Source organism: Aulonocara sp. 'chitande type north' Nkhata Bay, linkage group LG5, assembly GCF_057382095.1.
Source record: "Aulonocara sp. 'chitande type north' Nkhata Bay isolate Kocher_YH1m ecotype deep benthic linkage group LG5, A_spYH_male_GT1.1, whole genome shotgun sequence".
Taxonomy (NCBI): domain Eukaryota; kingdom Metazoa; phylum Chordata; class Actinopteri; order Cichliformes; family Cichlidae; genus Aulonocara; species Aulonocara sp. 'chitande type north' Nkhata Bay.
Genome location: NC_141348.1, coordinates 13,996,263 through 14,013,873, shown reverse-complemented (window position 1 = coordinate 14,013,873; position 17,611 = coordinate 13,996,263). Strand labels below are relative to the sequence as shown.

The following is a 17,611-nucleotide window of genomic DNA, read 5'->3' as shown; positions in this document are numbered from 1 at the left end:
CATCAATAAAATGTTACAGTATTGTTTTCTATATCTGTGCATATATCCTTATTGGTAGTTTTCTCGAAATAGAAGCTCTTCATTTTAAAAAAAAAACCTCTGATAACATTGCTGAAGCTAGCGCCCACCCCTACTGCGCATACTGCAAATATAAAACTGATATATACTTACATCATGGAGCAGTTGATGTCTGGTTTCCGACAAATACAGTAAAGAGGTGCGTTCTCCCCCTCCATACCAGTGTTCTCAGGCACTGCTACATGGTCAGTGTCAGACACTTCACTGTCCTACAACATACCACATAGGACCACATTAGAAATGACATGTATGTAGACATGCTAATTATACCTGGCTAAATGGATGCAGTAACAAAATGTTACTAACTACTCTAGTTATTAGTTTCCAGATGTGTGCAGTTGCTCCAGTCTTACTGACAGTATACTGTTTCAAACACCAGTGCCAACATTTTATTTTTTAAATCTTAGTATGATTCTGCACCAAGACTTGTGGCCTGTTGCTCGGTAACTTATTGTCTGACTACATTAACTACAGTTCATAAACATCATTCATTTTCTCCTACTTATTTTATTCAGGTTGTATTTCAGCTGTCATAGGGCAAAAGTACACCCTGGACAGGTCGCCAGTCTGTTGGAGGGTTATTAGAGAGACTCAGACAACCACTCACACCAACAGCCAACTAACCTAACCCCGCGCATGTCTTTGGAGTTCAACACCAGTCTGGCCGAATCACAGATAAGCAGGGTGTCTGTGCTGCAGAGCACAGCTGTGTCAGAGACTCTCGACATCAATGTAGCGTTAAGGATGCGGAGCGATGGGTGCACTAACACAATGTAAATATTAAAGTTCTCGCCATTGTCAATATGCTGTTGCGCTCTTGTTCGTATTATTGCAACCATATCTCGAGTCTAGCTTACCCTAAAAGTTTGGAGAGAATTGGTCTGTTAAGAAACGCAATCGATTGTTTGGGACTGCTCTAGCCATCACGTCGCATAAACAACTCTACTTCCGGTGGGAAAACTAATTAAGGGTAAAGTCGCACTAATAACACCTACCACTCACGTTCATAAGCATACACTATGATCACTTCCACGCAGTAACGTTGTAATAAATATAATCCCCGGTAAAGTCAATTAGCGAACACTACTGGCATGTAATGCCAATGGCGACCATTTCACAAACTGTAGAAAATGCTCAAAATGTGGTCGGCACCAAAAGTGAAGGGCTGACAGTTGTGTTTATATACGAACCGTAAGCGCTAATGTTGGTTAGCATCAGCTAAAGCGAGGAAGTTTGACACTTGCAGAGGCAGTGAACGCAGAGAGAGCTTAAAAACGCATTGTGTTTTTGTTTTTGTTTTTTTTGCATTAAGACGTTGCACACAAAATTACAGATATAACGGTGACTTAGCTGCTCGTTGGATAAACCCATGGACCTTAGAAAAGATCAACACTACTCGGATGTAAGCACCCGTGTATAACACAATAGGCAAAATTACGCTTGCTAACCTTTCCACATCACAGGCTTCACATTAAATAAACATTTTTTCAAATACTCACCATGATCTGAGACCGTTTAAATATTTTGTTACTCTGAAAATATGGCAGTATGAAGCTAAACCTTTAGCTTGACGGCTAAAGCAATGCTAAGATTTACACGGAAACGATCAGCGGACATCGTTAAAGTACTATTGGTCTACATTCTTCTTCTATGGTAGCAGCCTGGGCAGAGTAACAGCCAACTTTAAACTGCGCCATCTGTTGGCACCAATTACAGTAGAAAACATGATTGCGACAACACGTTTTTTGGGGAAAATAACAGAGATTGAAACTTTACTGATAATTTGTCCAAGTTGAAAAATGCCCTCCTCCAAAAATATCACGTGACAACCTCATTGCCTTACAGAATTATGACGTCACACACGTAGAATCTTACCACCATTCTTTCCTTTGATCCAAAAACCTATAAATAGGGGTGAAGCGCAACGACTTTTAGTCCGTTTCTCGCAGCCTTGATGTGTGCAGCATTGAACCGTTCGCCAGAAAAGCCTTTTGAAATATTTGGATCCTTTGCAGTTGTAACTGTATCCAGACCCAACATGTCTCAAAAAAATCCAAAGGGACAAGAAGTTGACCCATACGCTCTTCCTTGGGATGAGCCACTAGACTCTTCCCTTTCCTCTCTTCCCTGGTGTGACCAAGTGGAACTAGAGGAAAAGCGTTTGGAAGAACTGGAGGATGAAGCGCTCAGAAACGCAGAGAAGATTAAGTTCTTGATGGAGGAAAATGAGCAAAAGAGCGCTCAACTAAAAAAGTTGTCATTCCAGCTTCAAGAAAAGGAAGCTATTATTGAGGGGAAACAACAGGATCTCCATGACATGGACAAAAAGAACCAGGAGCTCCAAGGAAAACTTGATGAAGCCCTGCAACAAAATGAAAAACTTGTCCAAGAGAAGAAACAAGACGGCATGAAGAAGAGAGGGCTGCACAGCAATCTCAGAGACATGGAGCTAATGTACAATGTTGACAAAAAAAGGCTTGATCGCACAGAGCAAGCAAATGAGAAGCTCCTCCAAGAGAAAAGGCAACAGGAGTTAAAAGAAAAAGAAATGCTTTCCAAGCTTCAGAGCATCAAGCAACACAACGAAAGCTTGCAAGGAAAGCTTGATCAAGCTCTGCGGCAAAATAGAAAACTCCTCCAGGAGAAGATGAAAGACAGCACGAAGAAGAGAGGGCTGCACTCCAATCTCCGAGACATGGAGCTAATGTACAATGTTGACAAAAAAAGGCTTGATCGCACAGAGCAAGCAAATGAAAAGCTTCTCCAAGAGAAAAGGGAACAAGAAATCAAACAAAAAGAAATGGATTCCAATCTGCAGAGCATCAAGCAACAAAATGAAAGCTTGCAAGGAAAGCTTGATGAAGCTCTGCGACAAAATAAAGAAATCCTTCAAGAGAAAGAGCAGCTGGACAGAAAGCAGGGAGACATGGAGTGCCAACTCCAGCTCATGGAGGGAAACAACAGGATGCTGCAGGTAAAGTTCGAAGAGACACTGCACAAATATCAAGACCTGCTTCAAGAGAGAGAACAGCTGGTCAGTAAGCAGAGAGAAGAAAAACTTCTTCTCCAGGAGTTTGAGAAACAGGAGGCAACATCTAAAGTGCTGAAAGAAAGGTTGGAAGAAAAACAAGCTGAAATAGAAGAAGTGGAGAAAAAATGCAACAAGCTGCAGAAGCAAAACACCGAAACAATCGAGGAGCTGAAAATCCTCATCCTCGAGAAAAAGGTGCTCGTGGAAAAGCAGCTGAAGAAACAGAAAAAACGCTTCTGCTTCTTCTGGAGGAGGAACACTCCTTCTTTCAGTACTGCCAATGTCGCCTCTTCCTCTCCCACCTCTGTTCCAGCTTAATCCCCCCCCCTTAACTACTAACACCTCTCCCATCTCCCTCCCCTCTTTTCACAATCACCCCCCAACCAGTCCCGACAGTTGACTGCCCCCTCTAGAGCCTGGTTCTGTCATAGGTTTCTTCCTTTAAAGGGAGTTTTTCCTATCCACTGTCGCCTAGTGCTTGCTCAGAGGGGATTGTTGGGGTTTTCTCTCCTCTCTCCCTTTACTTTCCATCCCACCCACCCCCACCTTTTCTTTTTTCTTAATAATTGAACAATAAAAACAATTGGTCACTAATTAAATGTGTCAAATCAATGTCTTTATTCAAGAATACAAGAAATGGGTAATAGCTGCATGTGTGTTTGTGTGTGTGCATAATATGCATACTTTACGTGTTGGATCCAAATCCCACAAGGAATTAAATAAAACAAGAAGACAAACAAAAACAAATATTTCTCTCCCTTCCCAGGTCAGGAATCAGGATGAGGAAGAAATGAGGTCAGATCAGTGCAGGTTTTTGCACTACTGACATAAAGTTTCTGCTGATTAAAAAAAGTATGTCGATATTTCTGAAATACATTTGCAAACAAATAACTTTGACAACTTGTGTTTTTTCATAAAAGAAAAAAGAAAAATCAGAGAGCAGAGCTGGTAAAACAGCTTAGCTCCGCAGGTTACAGGAGATCAGATGCCAAATACTTTTCATGACAGTCTTCGTTATTGCATAAATCTCCCCTTTTATCATTGATCAGTAAATCACTGCATATACATTCATCTAACCGTTATAATTTCATGAGTAAAGATTCTCAGATGACTGAATGGCGGTTTTAGTAAATGTTTAACTTTATTGTGATTTCTATTTTTAGAATCAATAGCACACATTTTGATTTCGTTTTGCAAGCTGCTGATTTCACACAGATCCACTGCCCAAACGTGCCTTTGAGTTTTTCATCATTTAACAAGAATAGGCTCAGGCAATCATTGTGGAATTAGGCTTTGGGAAGGTCTGGGGACAGGTATGATGGTGGTGGTTTTAAAGCACTGTGGCACAACAGCTTGACTCAGGGAGATGTTAAAGATGCCCGCTAGGACATCAGTCAGCTGGTCAGCACGGGCTCCGAGCACGCGTCCAGGTATATTGTCTGGTCCAGCAGCTTTGTGTGGGTTGACTTTAGTGAGAGTCCTTCTCACACTGGCCGTGGACAGGGACAGCACTTGGTTGTCTGGCAAGCGGGTGGCCCTCTATAGTCCGTCTTGCGTCCCATTTAAGCAAGTGCGTGTTCACACTGCCCCTGGATGTCCTGGCCTCTGAGGTTAAGGTGTACGGCTCCTGGTTGTCAACTGACCAATTTATCATGGCAAAGTCTGTGGTGGACAAAAGACAAGAGGCTGATTATAAAAATGATCCATGCACGCCTTATGACCTACAGCATGTACAGTTAACACAGCTAAATGGCTGTGAAATTGTAAAATTACTTTTGAAATAAAGCTATTCAAAGTCAATTAACTGTGACTATAATAATAGCAATGTTAGCCAGCAAACAAAACGTTAGCACTAATTAAAATAAGCTGCTAGGTGATGTTACTGTTTCAAGTTCTGTTGGGGGAAAACTCTGTAAAAGACCCAGGAGAAATAAAGACACAATGAGACAAAGTTACTTTCTTTATCAAACGTGTACACGGGTGAGCTGCCAAGAACAACTCACACCATGCACAGTGGCTTGGTAATTTTTATAGGAAAGACAGTGAGAACAGGATAAGAAAATACAAAACAAATAAAATAAACAACTCCATATGTGGCGCTAGTCTCGTCAGCAGAGAGCTGGGAGAAGGCTGTGAGAGATAAAACAATATGTCCCAAAACAGTATGTCTTTGCTGAGAAAGTCTAAAAAGATAATTCTAAACTAATCTAACCATAGGCAAAGGGCAGACAAAAGGCATCTTTGTACATTTAAAAGAAGGTAAAGAAACATAGAATCATTTTTCCTGTAACATTCCCTCCTGTTTAACTTATTTTAAATGTATACAACAATTGTCTATGAAAATTATTTATTAAGTATCTTAGGCAATTTTTAATTTCCAAAATTTTCAAAATGTCAGCATAGCAGAAATGGCAGTCATTTGGTCTAAAGAATAAAACAAAAGAAAATAATAAAAAGAAAAACATAGTAAATGAAAATCAGAGTAAATGAAATAACAAGTGGAATAAACAAGAAAAAATAATAAAACTACAAAAAATAAAAGGATGAAAAGTAAAATGAAAACTTTATATTTAAAAATGATGAAAACCTAATATGTAAAATGAAAACTTCAAAAAATACAAGGATGAAAACCTTATATTTAAAATGATGCAAACCTTAAATTGAAAACTTTATGTTTAAAACTGAAGACTTCAAAAAAATAAAAGCATGAAAACTTGCATAACCTACTAATGTTTTAATCAGTGCGTGATCACTTGACAAGTCATTTTTAATCACCACGTCATTTATTAGCAGCTAGTACAAGTTCTCTTCTAATAGAATTGCAACGGGATGTTGTTCTTCTTGAGGCACGGCAATATAAGCAGTCATTGTAGTTGTTATCATCTTTGAAATCATTACTCTTAGGCATGGCAACACACACAACACTAATATGAGCAGTGCTATCATGATGAGACCTAGAAGAAAAAATGGCTTTGCTACAGTAGCCAGCCATGAACCGCTGAACAGCCAGTCAAACCAGCCTTGTGCTGTAGCTGCTCCAGGTGTGTGGTCAGTGACATATTTTTGCAGAGCGGTCAAATTCTGCAAAGCTTCATAAATGTCTCCTCCAGTTTCGTATCCATCAGGGATAAAAGTGCAACATGTTTCCCCGATCAGCTTGCAAACTCCTCCTTGTGATGCTGTTAGCAGGTCTAGTGTCAGTCTGTTCTGCAGCACCATCGTTCTGATGGCCTGCTGTTCTCCTGCTAAGGCAGTTCCCAGGGTCTTAGTCAAGTTGATGTGTCGTAGCAGAGCATATCGGTTGATCTCCACGTGATCCCGCACCTCGGCAACTCCAATGCCGGGGATCAAGCTCTGTAAGAATTTCACTCCTCCTCCCCAGATGCGAAACTCTCCCGGCACTCCAGTGTCCACGGTAATGCCGAAAGAATTGGGGGAGGCGATGTCCACTTCACGTCTCTGCCGGCTGCTTGGGTGATGTGCAACACTTTGCATGAAGAAAACGTGATCTGATAATTCCACCAGGGCGCACAGACCTCCCCAACCTTCAGGGAGTGACAGATAAGCCTTGTTGCCACATAAGAAGTACCAGTCAGCCAAAACTCTGGTTCCTCTGCTGCTGGGTGCCGTCCGTGCACATCCTGTCTGGTACTGAGTCTTTGTTTGTAGTGGCATTCGGTAGCTGTAGTCGGAGCGACAGTTTAGGCCCATCAGCGTCGTGTTACTGGCACAGGTGGCGTTGATTGAACAGGCCATACACTTCCTCTCGTTCCTTGGTGGGCAGAAAGTGTATATGTGCTTACATAGGTGAGTAGGCAGCTCCCCCACTGCCCGCGAGCCATTGTTCATCACACATACTGGCAGTTGTGATGCGTTCAGTTTGTTCAGTAGAATTACATCAGGCAGCGGGTCTGAGACTTGGGGCCAGGTCAGTAGGTATGTCTGTCCGGAACAGTTCACATTTGTGAGTGATGATGACCTCCAGGTTGCTTTCGCTGGGATGCTGTAGTTGGCTTTGGACCAAAGAGTACCGTAGCCTGGATGTGTTGCCAGGCCCAACAGGCACCAACTGCGATCTTCAGGTATGCTGTACGGCCACAGGCCAGACGTCTGCGAGGATAGGGGCATATGGGTACATGCATAGCAGTCAGTTTTGTTATTCAAGTGAGCTGTAGTGTTCATAAACTGCCACCAGAAGTTAGTGGCGTATCCATGGGGAAACTTGGTGTACTTTCCTTTGTCATACAGTGTCTGCCTTTTCTCCATGTAGCGTGACTTGTTGTCCCTCATGGAAGCAAAGGTGAGGAGCCCGGCCATGGTCAGGGCCGCTGCAGTTATTAAGAGCCACCACGTCATGACGACGGAACACACCCTCCTGTCGCGAGTAGACCCCCCGGCCAGGAAAGCTGACCCCTCCACCGGGCGAGATCACAACAAGCGGGCAAGCCTGCCGTCAGCTGTGTTTAGATGGCTTCACTGACTCGCCTGCAGTGACTCTGATGGATCCAGGATGGTCGTTCCGCAATTTTGCAAGCGGTCGGTGTAGTGAGGAGGACTTGGTATGGCCCCTCCCACCTGGGTGTGCTCCAGTTTTTCCTTTGGAGCACCTTGATCAGAACCCAGTCACCGGGCTTTAGTCTGCAAGACACTGGAGAAACATCATCAGGTTGTTGATTATGTACAATGATCTCTTTGTTTTCTAACAGCTTAGACATCCATTCTGCTAATGTGTTTTCTCTGATTGCTTTGTCTATTGGTTGACTGGTAATAGGCAGTGGAAACGGCCTGCCATGAATGATTTCAAATGGAGTTAGTTTATGGGAGCCTTGTGTTAAGCGCATCCACATTTTCACTAAACCCAAACATTCAGGCCACGGCCTTCCTGTTTCTGCCATGCACTTCCTGAGCCTTTGCTTTATAGTGCCGTTAGTTCTCTCTACAAGGCCTGCGCTCTGAGGGTGATAAGCACAGTGGTGTTTTATGCTGAAACCGAGTGCTTCAGAGACCTTAGTGATGACATCATTTACAAAATGAGTGCCGTTGTCTGACCGTATCAAAGCTGGGATGCCATATGTGGGTATGAAGTGATTGCACAGGCACTTTGCTACTGAAATTGCATCTGCCTTTTTCACTGGATAGATTTCCGGCCACTTTGAGAACACGTCTATAACCACTAGGGCGTATTTTGACCCTTGACATTCGCTTAGTTCAATAAAATCCATATGAATTGTGTGAAAAGGATGAGGCGGAGTTGGAAAACGGCCTCTTTGTGGTCGCAGGTTACCCTGAGCATTATATTTTTGACACGTCATGCATGTTCTGACAAATTGTTTTGCTGAGGTTTCAAAATTTACAGTGTAGAATTTACAGTGTAGAAATGAGAGTATTGTGTAGAATTTACAGTGTAGAAATGAGAGTTGACAATACTGGTCAGTCCCCCCGTTGACAAATGCGTACAGCCATGAGTCACTAATGCCGCCATTTTGTGGAGGAATTTTGGCAACACTGGCTTGCCATAACACATCATTAAGTCGTTTGTCAGAACTGCACCGTGTTTTAGCCATTTTGCCTGCTCTGCTGTGCTTGCTGCTTTTTGTTCATTTTTCAACACATCCAGTGGAATCTGATGTGTGTTTACTGCCATCAATGTGATGTTTGCCTGTTGTGCCGCCTGTTTTGCTGCTCTGTCAGCAAAATTGTTGCCTGTAGTAATGAAAGAGTCAGTAGGCGTTGTAAGAGGTTGGCATGCTGGTTTGCCAGTTGGTGTAATCGTTCCTCTGTTATGCCAAATTTTTTGCAAAATGATGCACAGCAGAGAAAACATACTGGCTGTCTGTATGTATGTTTATTAGTTTGTCTTTGTGTATTTAGCTTTCGCGTATCACAGCTATCAGCTCAGCGCTCTGTGCAGGACATGAAGAAGAAAGTGGTTTTGCTTCTATTATTTTACTATCTGTGGTTACTGCGTAACCTACACAATTTCGGCCTGTGCTGTAAGGTCAAATGCTGTTCTCCTAGCTTCCACACTTGCTGATCATAAGGTGGATCTGGGCCTGGAGTTTGTTTAAATCTCAGAATGTTGTGATACTCGGTCGGTTTCTGGCACTCAGGTGTAATACCAGAAAAGAATGGCATGACGGGTCATATATGCATTTAATAAAGCACCTGCGGCCACTTGCTGTGTGTACTAGTTCTAAAAGGGCAGTTAATTGTTGTACAGTTGTGTGGCCTGAAGCTGACTTTGCAACTAATTTGTCCTCTACTCCTACAATCTCGTGGGAAGTGACCTTCCTCTCCACGGTTCTAGCAGGCGTTGTCTCTATGTTATCTGCTGTTTCTGCGTGGCTGTCTGCAGCCTTAGTGTTTGTGACTTTGCTCGCCTCTCTGTTCCTGATAGCCACCTGTGGATTAGTGTTTTAGTCTATTGTCAACAGTCAGCCTTATTTTGAAGTTACAGAAAGCGTCTTCTTTTTTGTTTGTCTTGGTTTGGGAGAATAGATGCAACTCTACATTTTCACTTAAGGCAGTTTTAAATAATTTCTAGTTTTTCAAACAATTCATGGATCTCACACATTTCAAACTTTCAAGTTAGGGTTGTTTCCCATTTATACATATATATATATATATGTACATATATATTTAACTTTGCATAGCTCACAGCTCTAAACCTAGGCATTTTTCAATCATATGCCTAATCACTATGTGTCACTGTGACTCTCAAGTATTGTCATAAGTTCGTTTAAATTCGTTTCCAAAACCAACAAAATAATCAAACAAAAACAAAAAACATAAACGTGTCAGGACACAAAAGAAAAAAGAAAAATGCTGCCACCCGAACAAGGCAGAAGTCTGCATATGTTGGCTTTTAATAGCATGCAGCTTGTAACATGGTAGACTAATGTGCCTGTGTTAATTCAGCTCCATATTATTGTGTGAAGTTGCACTGGGTTGGGAGTGGTTTTGTGTGTGTCACATTTTTGGTGAGCCAATGGCTGGAATGAGGTTGGACTAATTAGAGGCAGGTGTACTTGATTGCACTGATACACTGGTCTACTTATAGCCCACACTACAACCACTGCTGTTTTGTTTTGTCTCTCTGTGCAGGTATGTAATGTGATGAAATCAGATATGTTTGGGATGGATGGGTTTTGCCCTATGAATTTTATATTAAGTGTGTCGTTTTGTCTTTCTGTGCAGTCCAGGGCCTATTATATGCCACAGCCTAAAGGCAGCAGAGTTGCAGAGGCTTGAGTGACCACTGACTATATGCTTGCAGGGTGGTGGGTCTCCAAGGACGACTTCTAACCCTGTTAAAGGCAACATGTGGAGTGCAACTTGGCTGTGTGGCATAGCTGGCTCTGGCCTTGGGACTGTGTGTTTTTATACAATTCTTAAGTGGGACACTGGACTGTTTTATCTTTTATCTCTTGATATATTTTTCGTCAATAAATTATCTTTTAGAATTTTATTGACTGACATCTTTTTGCCCATGACTGAGACGGTTGGTCAGACCTACAGTCTTTCTTTGGGTGTGTTACAGCAGCTTCTGCTCTAAAAGAAACAAATAAATAAAAAGAAAAGAAAATGTGGAACATGTTCATCAGCTTAGCAGTGTCTACATATTTAATTCAGCTTCTCAATCCTGTAGTTTTAGCTGTTGTCTACAGGGTTTTGCTTATTGGTTGTTATTATAGGTGTGCTCTATATCTCAGCAATGTGTCATTCTAGGATGATAAGTTTCAAGCTGGTCAAGTGCCTCTATGCACTTCATTAGTTTAGTTATTCTCTGTATTGTCTTCATCTCACATGTCATTACACTGAGTTTCAGCAAACCTTAAGCTTGATGCAGACTACTGCTTAACAATTATCCACCTCACATCATAACTGATTAAGGTGCCTCTTCATATTAATATTATGTCATTGTTAATATTATCATCTTTGTCTTATATAACAGCAATAGCATATTATAATATTTTATCAGTGTGTACCACTATACTACTACTGAGCCAATTTGATAGTTAGGATCATCTTATTCAGCAAACAGATCATTTAGAATTCATCCAATCTGCGGTCACATTTGTTCTCTCTGTTGCATGGCGGACCAGGCAGTTCTATTATAATATATTATTTATATTTTATTTTGTATCCATCAAGGGCTTCAGATGACCTGCAGAATCATCCTTTTCCCAGGGTGGAGACAGTTACCTTTTCACACACTGTCCTTGGCTGAACAATGACACAGCCTTAATATACCTTATTAAAATATTTTCGTGTGAATTATTTGCTTTATATTCATTTTATACATGCTGGGCATGGTCATCATGTCAACTGTGTTTCATTGTTAATATCACTTTACAGGTTGTTATCCTTGCTATTATTAATTTCAAATACTCTAAAGATAATTTCTACTGTAACTTTCCCTTTGTTCATCTTTATTTCGTACTTTTTATATTTATATCTACTCAGTGGGGTCTGTTTTCAACCCTTTTAAACTACAAACTACTTTGATCTCTAGTTTTCACTTAATAAGGGATTATTAAGTTCTTCCTGATATGGGTGTTGCTGCAGATGCGGCTGCAGGAGTGAGTGATGGTTTACTAAAAGGATTGTGGGAACTGCACAGTGTCTCGTCTTCTGGTTTTACTAAACTGGCAGTTGAGTTCTGTTCTTCTGACTGTTTATATTTTGTTTTCTTAAATCTCTCAGTTTACAGACACTGTTTTTGTCCGGCGTCTGGACTTTTCTTTTCTCACCACTGCTCGTCAGCAGGAATGAGTTTTAATTTCACTTGCTTGATTACCCATCTTATTTATGTATTTACTTATTTTTGTTTAAGTAATATATACACGATACAGCTGCTATCACCTTCGCTGGTATTAGAGACGAGAGTGGATGCTCACACGCCCTTCTACTTTCGGACTATTTCCAAAAGCGGTGTGAACTTTACGAGACGGAACTCGACCGTTCTCTCAACTCACCAGCACGTCAGTGAATAGCAGTAAAAGAAAAACACAGTAGGAGCAGCTCAGTCTCTTATTGGACCGTGAAAATTCAGCTTGCTCCATTAATTAAAACAATACACACACACACACATTCACATTCACAGCTTCGACGCGCGCGACCGGAACCCTTATGATAAGGGGAGCTCCCAGAGCTACTTACTCCCTAGACCCAGTCTAGACCCAGCTGGGGGAGCTACCCAGAGCTCCAAAGCTACCAGTCGACGAGCTCCCAGAGCTACCAGTCGACGAGCTACGCTACCAGTCGACGAGCTACTTCCGCTATTTTAAATTCCCTGAATTCAAAATGCGCTTTTACGCAAGATTGTGTCAGTGTGTCTGTATCTACCTGGTCAGTGTCGCCGGGTCTGGTCCACCTCGATCGGGTCCCACCACCGTGGGTCGCTTTCTAAGACGTTGGCCAAGACCCGAATTTAACGCTCTTGGTCTTTTTCCACACACCTGGTGTGTGGGCTGTCGACAGGCGAACAACGTGGACTGGTCACGGAGATGGGACACGATGGAGGTGATCCGGCTGTCGAAGGACCAAGAAATGTTGGGGGAAAACTCTGTAAAAGACCCAGGAGAAATAAAGACACAATGAGACAAAGTTACTTTCTTTATCAAACGTGTACACGGGTGAGCTGCCAAGAACAACTCACACCATGCACAGTGGCTTGGTAATTTTTATAGGAAAGACAGTGAGAACAGGATAAGAAAATACAAAACAAATAAAATAAACAACTCCATATGTGGCGCTAGTCTCGTCAGCAGAGAGCTGGGAGAAGGCTGTGAGAGATAAAACAATATGTCCCAAAACAGTATGTCTTTGCTGAGAAAGTCTAAAAAGATAATTCTAAACTAATCTAACCATAGGCAAAGGGCAGACAAAAGGCATCTTTGTACATTTAAAAGAAGGTAAAGAAACATAGAATCATTTTTCCTGTAACAAGTTCTCTCATTGTTTGACATGTAGGGCAGATATTTTGGTGACACTGAGATCAGCCAGACACTAAACAGCAGTGTAATATCAACGCTAGATTAGATGTTTTCTAATCCGATAAAATGACATTATTCCTGTTTATAGAAGATGTTTGTCGTCTGTTTGTTTGACTGACAGGAACAGGAAATAGTGGTTGGAAATTACTGTTGGTGTTACATGAGGGTAAAGAAGGGCTTTAAGCACCTGGGTAAAAACTGGACCCATGATGAAACACTACAACAAGTACAACATATTCTTCAGTTTTAATATGTGACCATACTGTGCAGACTGCTGATGAGTTACACGGTTACATTTCATTAATCATTGTTAAACTAAAGTGGTAAGCAGTTACTTTATCCTTTCACTTAAAATTTCCAGGAAAAACACTACCTTGGCTACTTTTGTGCTTACATTTGATCTATGCTGGGTCACTACTTTTGCACTATAATGCTGCTGCTGACACCTTGGTTCACACTGACAACTAGAAAAAAGCTGATAGGAAAAGAAGGATGGAAAATGCCTGGAATTTAGTTACACTTGCAAATACTGCTTCCTCCAAACTGCAAGCATCAATAAAATGTTACAGTATTGTTTTCTATATCTGTGCATATATCCTTATTGGTAGTTTTCTCGAAATAGAAGCTCTTCATTTGAAAAAAAAAACCTCTGATAACATTGCTGAAGCTAGCGCCCACCCCTACTGCGCATACTGCAAATATAAAACTGATATATACTTACATCATGGAGCAGTTGATGTCTGGTTTCCGACAAATACAGTAAAGAGGTGCGTTCTCCCCCTCCATACCAGTGTTCTCAGGCACTGCTACATGGTCAGTGTCAGACACTTCACTGTCCTACAACATACCACATAGGACCACATTAGAAATGACATGTATGTAGACATGCTAATTATACCTGGCTAAATGGATGCAGTAACAAAATGTTACTAACTACTCTAGTTATTAGTTTCCAGATGTGTGCAGTTGCTCCAGTCTTACTGACAGTATACTGTTTCAAACACCAGTGCCAACATTTTATTTTTTAAATCTTAGTATGATTCTGCACCAAGACTTGTGGCCTGTTGCTCGGTAACTTATTGTCTGACTACATTAACTACAGTTCATAAACATCATTCATTTTCTCCTACTTATTTTATTCAGGTTGTATTTCAGCTGTCATAGGGCAAAAGTACACCCTGGACAGGTCGCCAGTCTGTTGGAGGGTTATTAGAGAGACTCAGACAACCACTCACACCAACAGCCAACTAACCTAACCCCGCGCATGTCTTTGGAGTTCAACACCAGTCTGGCCGAATCACAGATAAGCAGGGTGTCTGTGCTGCAGAGCACAGCTGTGTCAGAGACTCTCGACATCAATGTAGCGTTAAGGATGCGGAGCGATGGGTGCACTAACACAATGTAAATATTAAAGTTCTCGCCATTGTCAATATGCTGTTGCGCTCTTGTTCGTATTATTGCAACCATATCTCGAGTCTAGCTTACCCTAAAAGTTTGGAGAGAATTGGTCTGTTAAGAAACGCAATCGATTGTTTGGGACTGCTCTAGCCATCACGTCGCATAAACAACTCTACTTCCGGTGGGAAAACTAATTAAGGGTAAAGTCGCACTAATAACACCTACCACTCACGTTCATAAGCATACACTATGATCACTTCCACGCAGTAACGTTGTAATAAATATAATCCCCGGTAAAGTCAATTAGCGAACACTACTGGCATGTAATGCCAATGGCGACCATTTCACAAACTGTAGAAAATGCTCAAAATGTGGTCGGCACCAAAAGTGAAGGGCTGACAGTTGTGTTTATATACGAACCGTAAGCGCTAATGTTGGTTAGCATCAGCTAAAGCGAGGAAGTTTGACACTTGCAGAGGCAGTGAACGCAGAGAGAGCTTAAAAACGCATTGTGTTTTTGTTTTGTTTTTTTGCATTAAGACGTTGCACACAAAATTACAGATATAACGGTGACTTAGCTGCTCGTTGGATAAACCCATGGACCTTAGAAAAGATCAACACTACTCGGATGTAAGCACCCGTGTATAACACAATAGGCAAAATTACGCTTGCTAACCTTTCCACATCACAGGCTTCACATTAAATAAACATTTTTTCAAATACTCACCATGATCTGAGACCGTTTAAATATTTTGTTACTCTGAAAATATGGCAGTATGAAGCTAAACCTTTAGCTTGACGGCTAAAGCAATGCTAAGATTTACACGGAAACGATCAGCGGACATCGTTAAAGTACTATTGGTCTACATTCTTCTTCTATGGTAGCAGCCTGGGCAGAGTAACAGCCAACTTTAAACTGCGCCATCTGTTGGCACCAATTACAGTAGAAAACATGATTGCGACAACACGTTTTTTGGGGAAAATAACAGAGATTGAAACTTTACTGATAATTTGTCCAAGTTGAAAAATGCCCTCCTCCAAAAATATCACGTGACAACCTCATTGCCTTACAGAATTATGACGTCACACACGTAGAATCTTACCACCATTCTTTCCTTTGATCCAAAAACCTATAAATAGGGGTGAAGCGCAACGACTTTTAGTCCGTTTCTCGCAGCCTTGATGTGTGCAGCATTGAACCGTTCGCCAGAAAAGCCTTTTGAAATATTTGGATCCTTTGCAGTTGTAACTGTATCCAGACCCAACATGTCTCAAAAAAATCCAAAGGGACAAGAAGTTGACCCATACGCTCTTCCTTGGGATGAGCCACTAGACTCTTCCCTTTCCTCTCTTCCCTGGTGTGACCAAGTGGAACTAGAGGAAAAGCGTTTGGAAGAACTGGAGGATGAAGCGCTCAGAAACGCAGAGAAGATTAAGTTCTTGATGGAGGAAAATGAGCAAAAGAGCGCTCAACTAAAAAAGTTGTCATTCCAGCTTCAAGAAAAGGAAGCTATTATTGAGGGGAAACAACAGGATCTCCATGACATGGACAAAAAGAACCAGGAGCTCCAAGGAAAACTTGATGAAGCCCTGCAACAAAATGAAAAACTTGTCCAAGAGAAGAAACAAGACGGCATGAAGAAGAGAGGGCTGCACAGCAATCTCAGAGACATGGAGCTAATGTACAATGTTGACAAAAAAAGGCTTGATCGCACAGAGCAAGCAAATGAGAAGCTCCTCCAAGAGAAAAGGCAACAGGAGTTAAAAGAAAAAGAAATGCTTTCCAAGCTTCAGAGTATCAAGCAACACAACGAAAGCTTGCAAGGAAAGCTTGATCAAGCTCTGCGGCAAAATAGAAAACTCCTCCAGGAGAAGATGAAAGACAGCACGAAGAAGAGAGGGCTGCACTCCAATCTCCGAGACATGGAGCTAATGTACAATGTTGACAAAAAAAGGCTTGATCGCACAGAGCAAGCAAATGAGAAGCTTCTCCAAGAGAAAAGGGAACAAGAAATCAAACAAAAAGAAATGGATTCCAATCTGCAGAGCATCAAGCAACAAAATGAAAGCTTGCAACGAAAGCTTGATGAAGCTCTGCGACAAAATAAAGAAATCCTTCAAGAGAAAGAGCAGCTGGACAGAAAGCAGGGAGACATGGAGTGCCAACTCCAGCTCATGGAGGGAAACAACAGGATGCTGCAGGTAAAGTTCGAAGAGACACTGCACAAATATCAAGACCTGCTTCAAGAGAGAGAACAGCTGGTCAGTAAGCAGAGAGAAGAAAAACTTCTTCTCCAGGAGTTTGAGAAACAGGAGGCAACATCTAAAGTGCTGAAAGAAAGGTTGGAAGAAAAACAAGCTGAAATAGAAGAAGTGGAGAAAAAATGCAACAAGCTGCAGAAGCAAAACACCGAAACAATCGAGGAGCTGAAAATCCTCATCCTCGAGAAAAAGGTGCTCGTGGAAAAGCAGCTGAAGAAACAGAAAAAACGCTTCTGCTTCTTCTGGAGGAGGAACACTCCTTCTTTCAGTACTGCCAATGTCGCCTCTTCCTCTCCCACCTCTGTTCCAGCTTAATCCCCCCCCCCCCCCCCCCCCTTAACTACTAACACCTCTCCCATCTCCCTCCCCTCTTTTCACAATCACCCCCCAACCAGTCCCGACAGTTGACTGCCCCCTCTAGAGCCTGGTTCTGTCATAGGTTTCTTCCTTTAAAGGGAGTTTTTCCTATCCACTGTCGCCTAGTGCTTGCTCAGAGGGGATTGTTGGGGTTTTCTCTCCTCTCTCCCTTTACTTTCCATCCCACCCACCCCCACCTTTTCTTTTTTCTTAATAATTGAACAATAAAAACAATTGGTCACTAATTAAATGTGTCAAATCAATGTATTTATTCAAGAATACAAGAAATGGGTAATAGCTGCATGTGTGTTTGTGTGTGTGCATAATATGCATACTTTACGTGTTGGATCCAAATCCCACAAGGAATTAAATAAAACAAGAAGACAAACAAAAACAAATATTTCTCTCCCTTCCCAGGTCAGGAATCAGGATGAGGAAGAAATGAGGTCAGATCAGTGCAGGTTTTTGCACTACTGACATAAAGTTT

General features: G+C 41.7%; 3 protein-coding genes across 3 annotated transcripts; 2 read left to right on the top strand and 1 right to left on the bottom strand.

The window, feature by feature from the left end:
• The first annotated feature begins 60 nt into the window (after window positions 1-60).
• On the top strand, window positions 61-3,708 carry LOC147329977 (uncharacterized). The gene has a single exon (XM_086291450.1). It carries the CDS (start codon window positions 2,033-2,035, stop codon window positions 3,425-3,427), a length of 1,395 nt encoding a protein of 464 aa, XP_086147576.1. The 5' UTR covers window positions 61-2,032; the 3' UTR covers window positions 3,428-3,708.
• A 1,072-nt stretch (window positions 3,709-4,780) lies between these two features.
• LOC147329976 (uncharacterized) lies at window positions 4,781-13,785 on the bottom strand. Its single transcript, XM_086291441.1, has 2 exons — window positions 12,458-13,785; window positions 4,781-7,757 (listed from the first exon to the last, which is right to left on the bottom strand). The coding sequence occupies exon 2, from the start codon at window positions 7,463-7,465 to the stop codon at window positions 5,903-5,905; it is 1,563 nt and encodes a 520-aa protein (XP_086147567.1). The 5' UTR covers window positions 7,466-7,757; window positions 12,458-13,785; the 3' UTR covers window positions 4,781-5,902.
• LOC147329975 (uncharacterized) lies at window positions 13,767-17,374 on the top strand. The gene has a single exon (XM_086291453.1). The coding sequence runs from the start codon at window positions 15,688-15,690 to the stop codon at window positions 17,080-17,082; it is 1,395 nt and encodes a 464-aa protein (XP_086147579.1). The 5' UTR covers window positions 13,767-15,687; the 3' UTR covers window positions 17,083-17,374.
• Window positions 17,375-17,611: the final 237 nt, after the last annotated feature.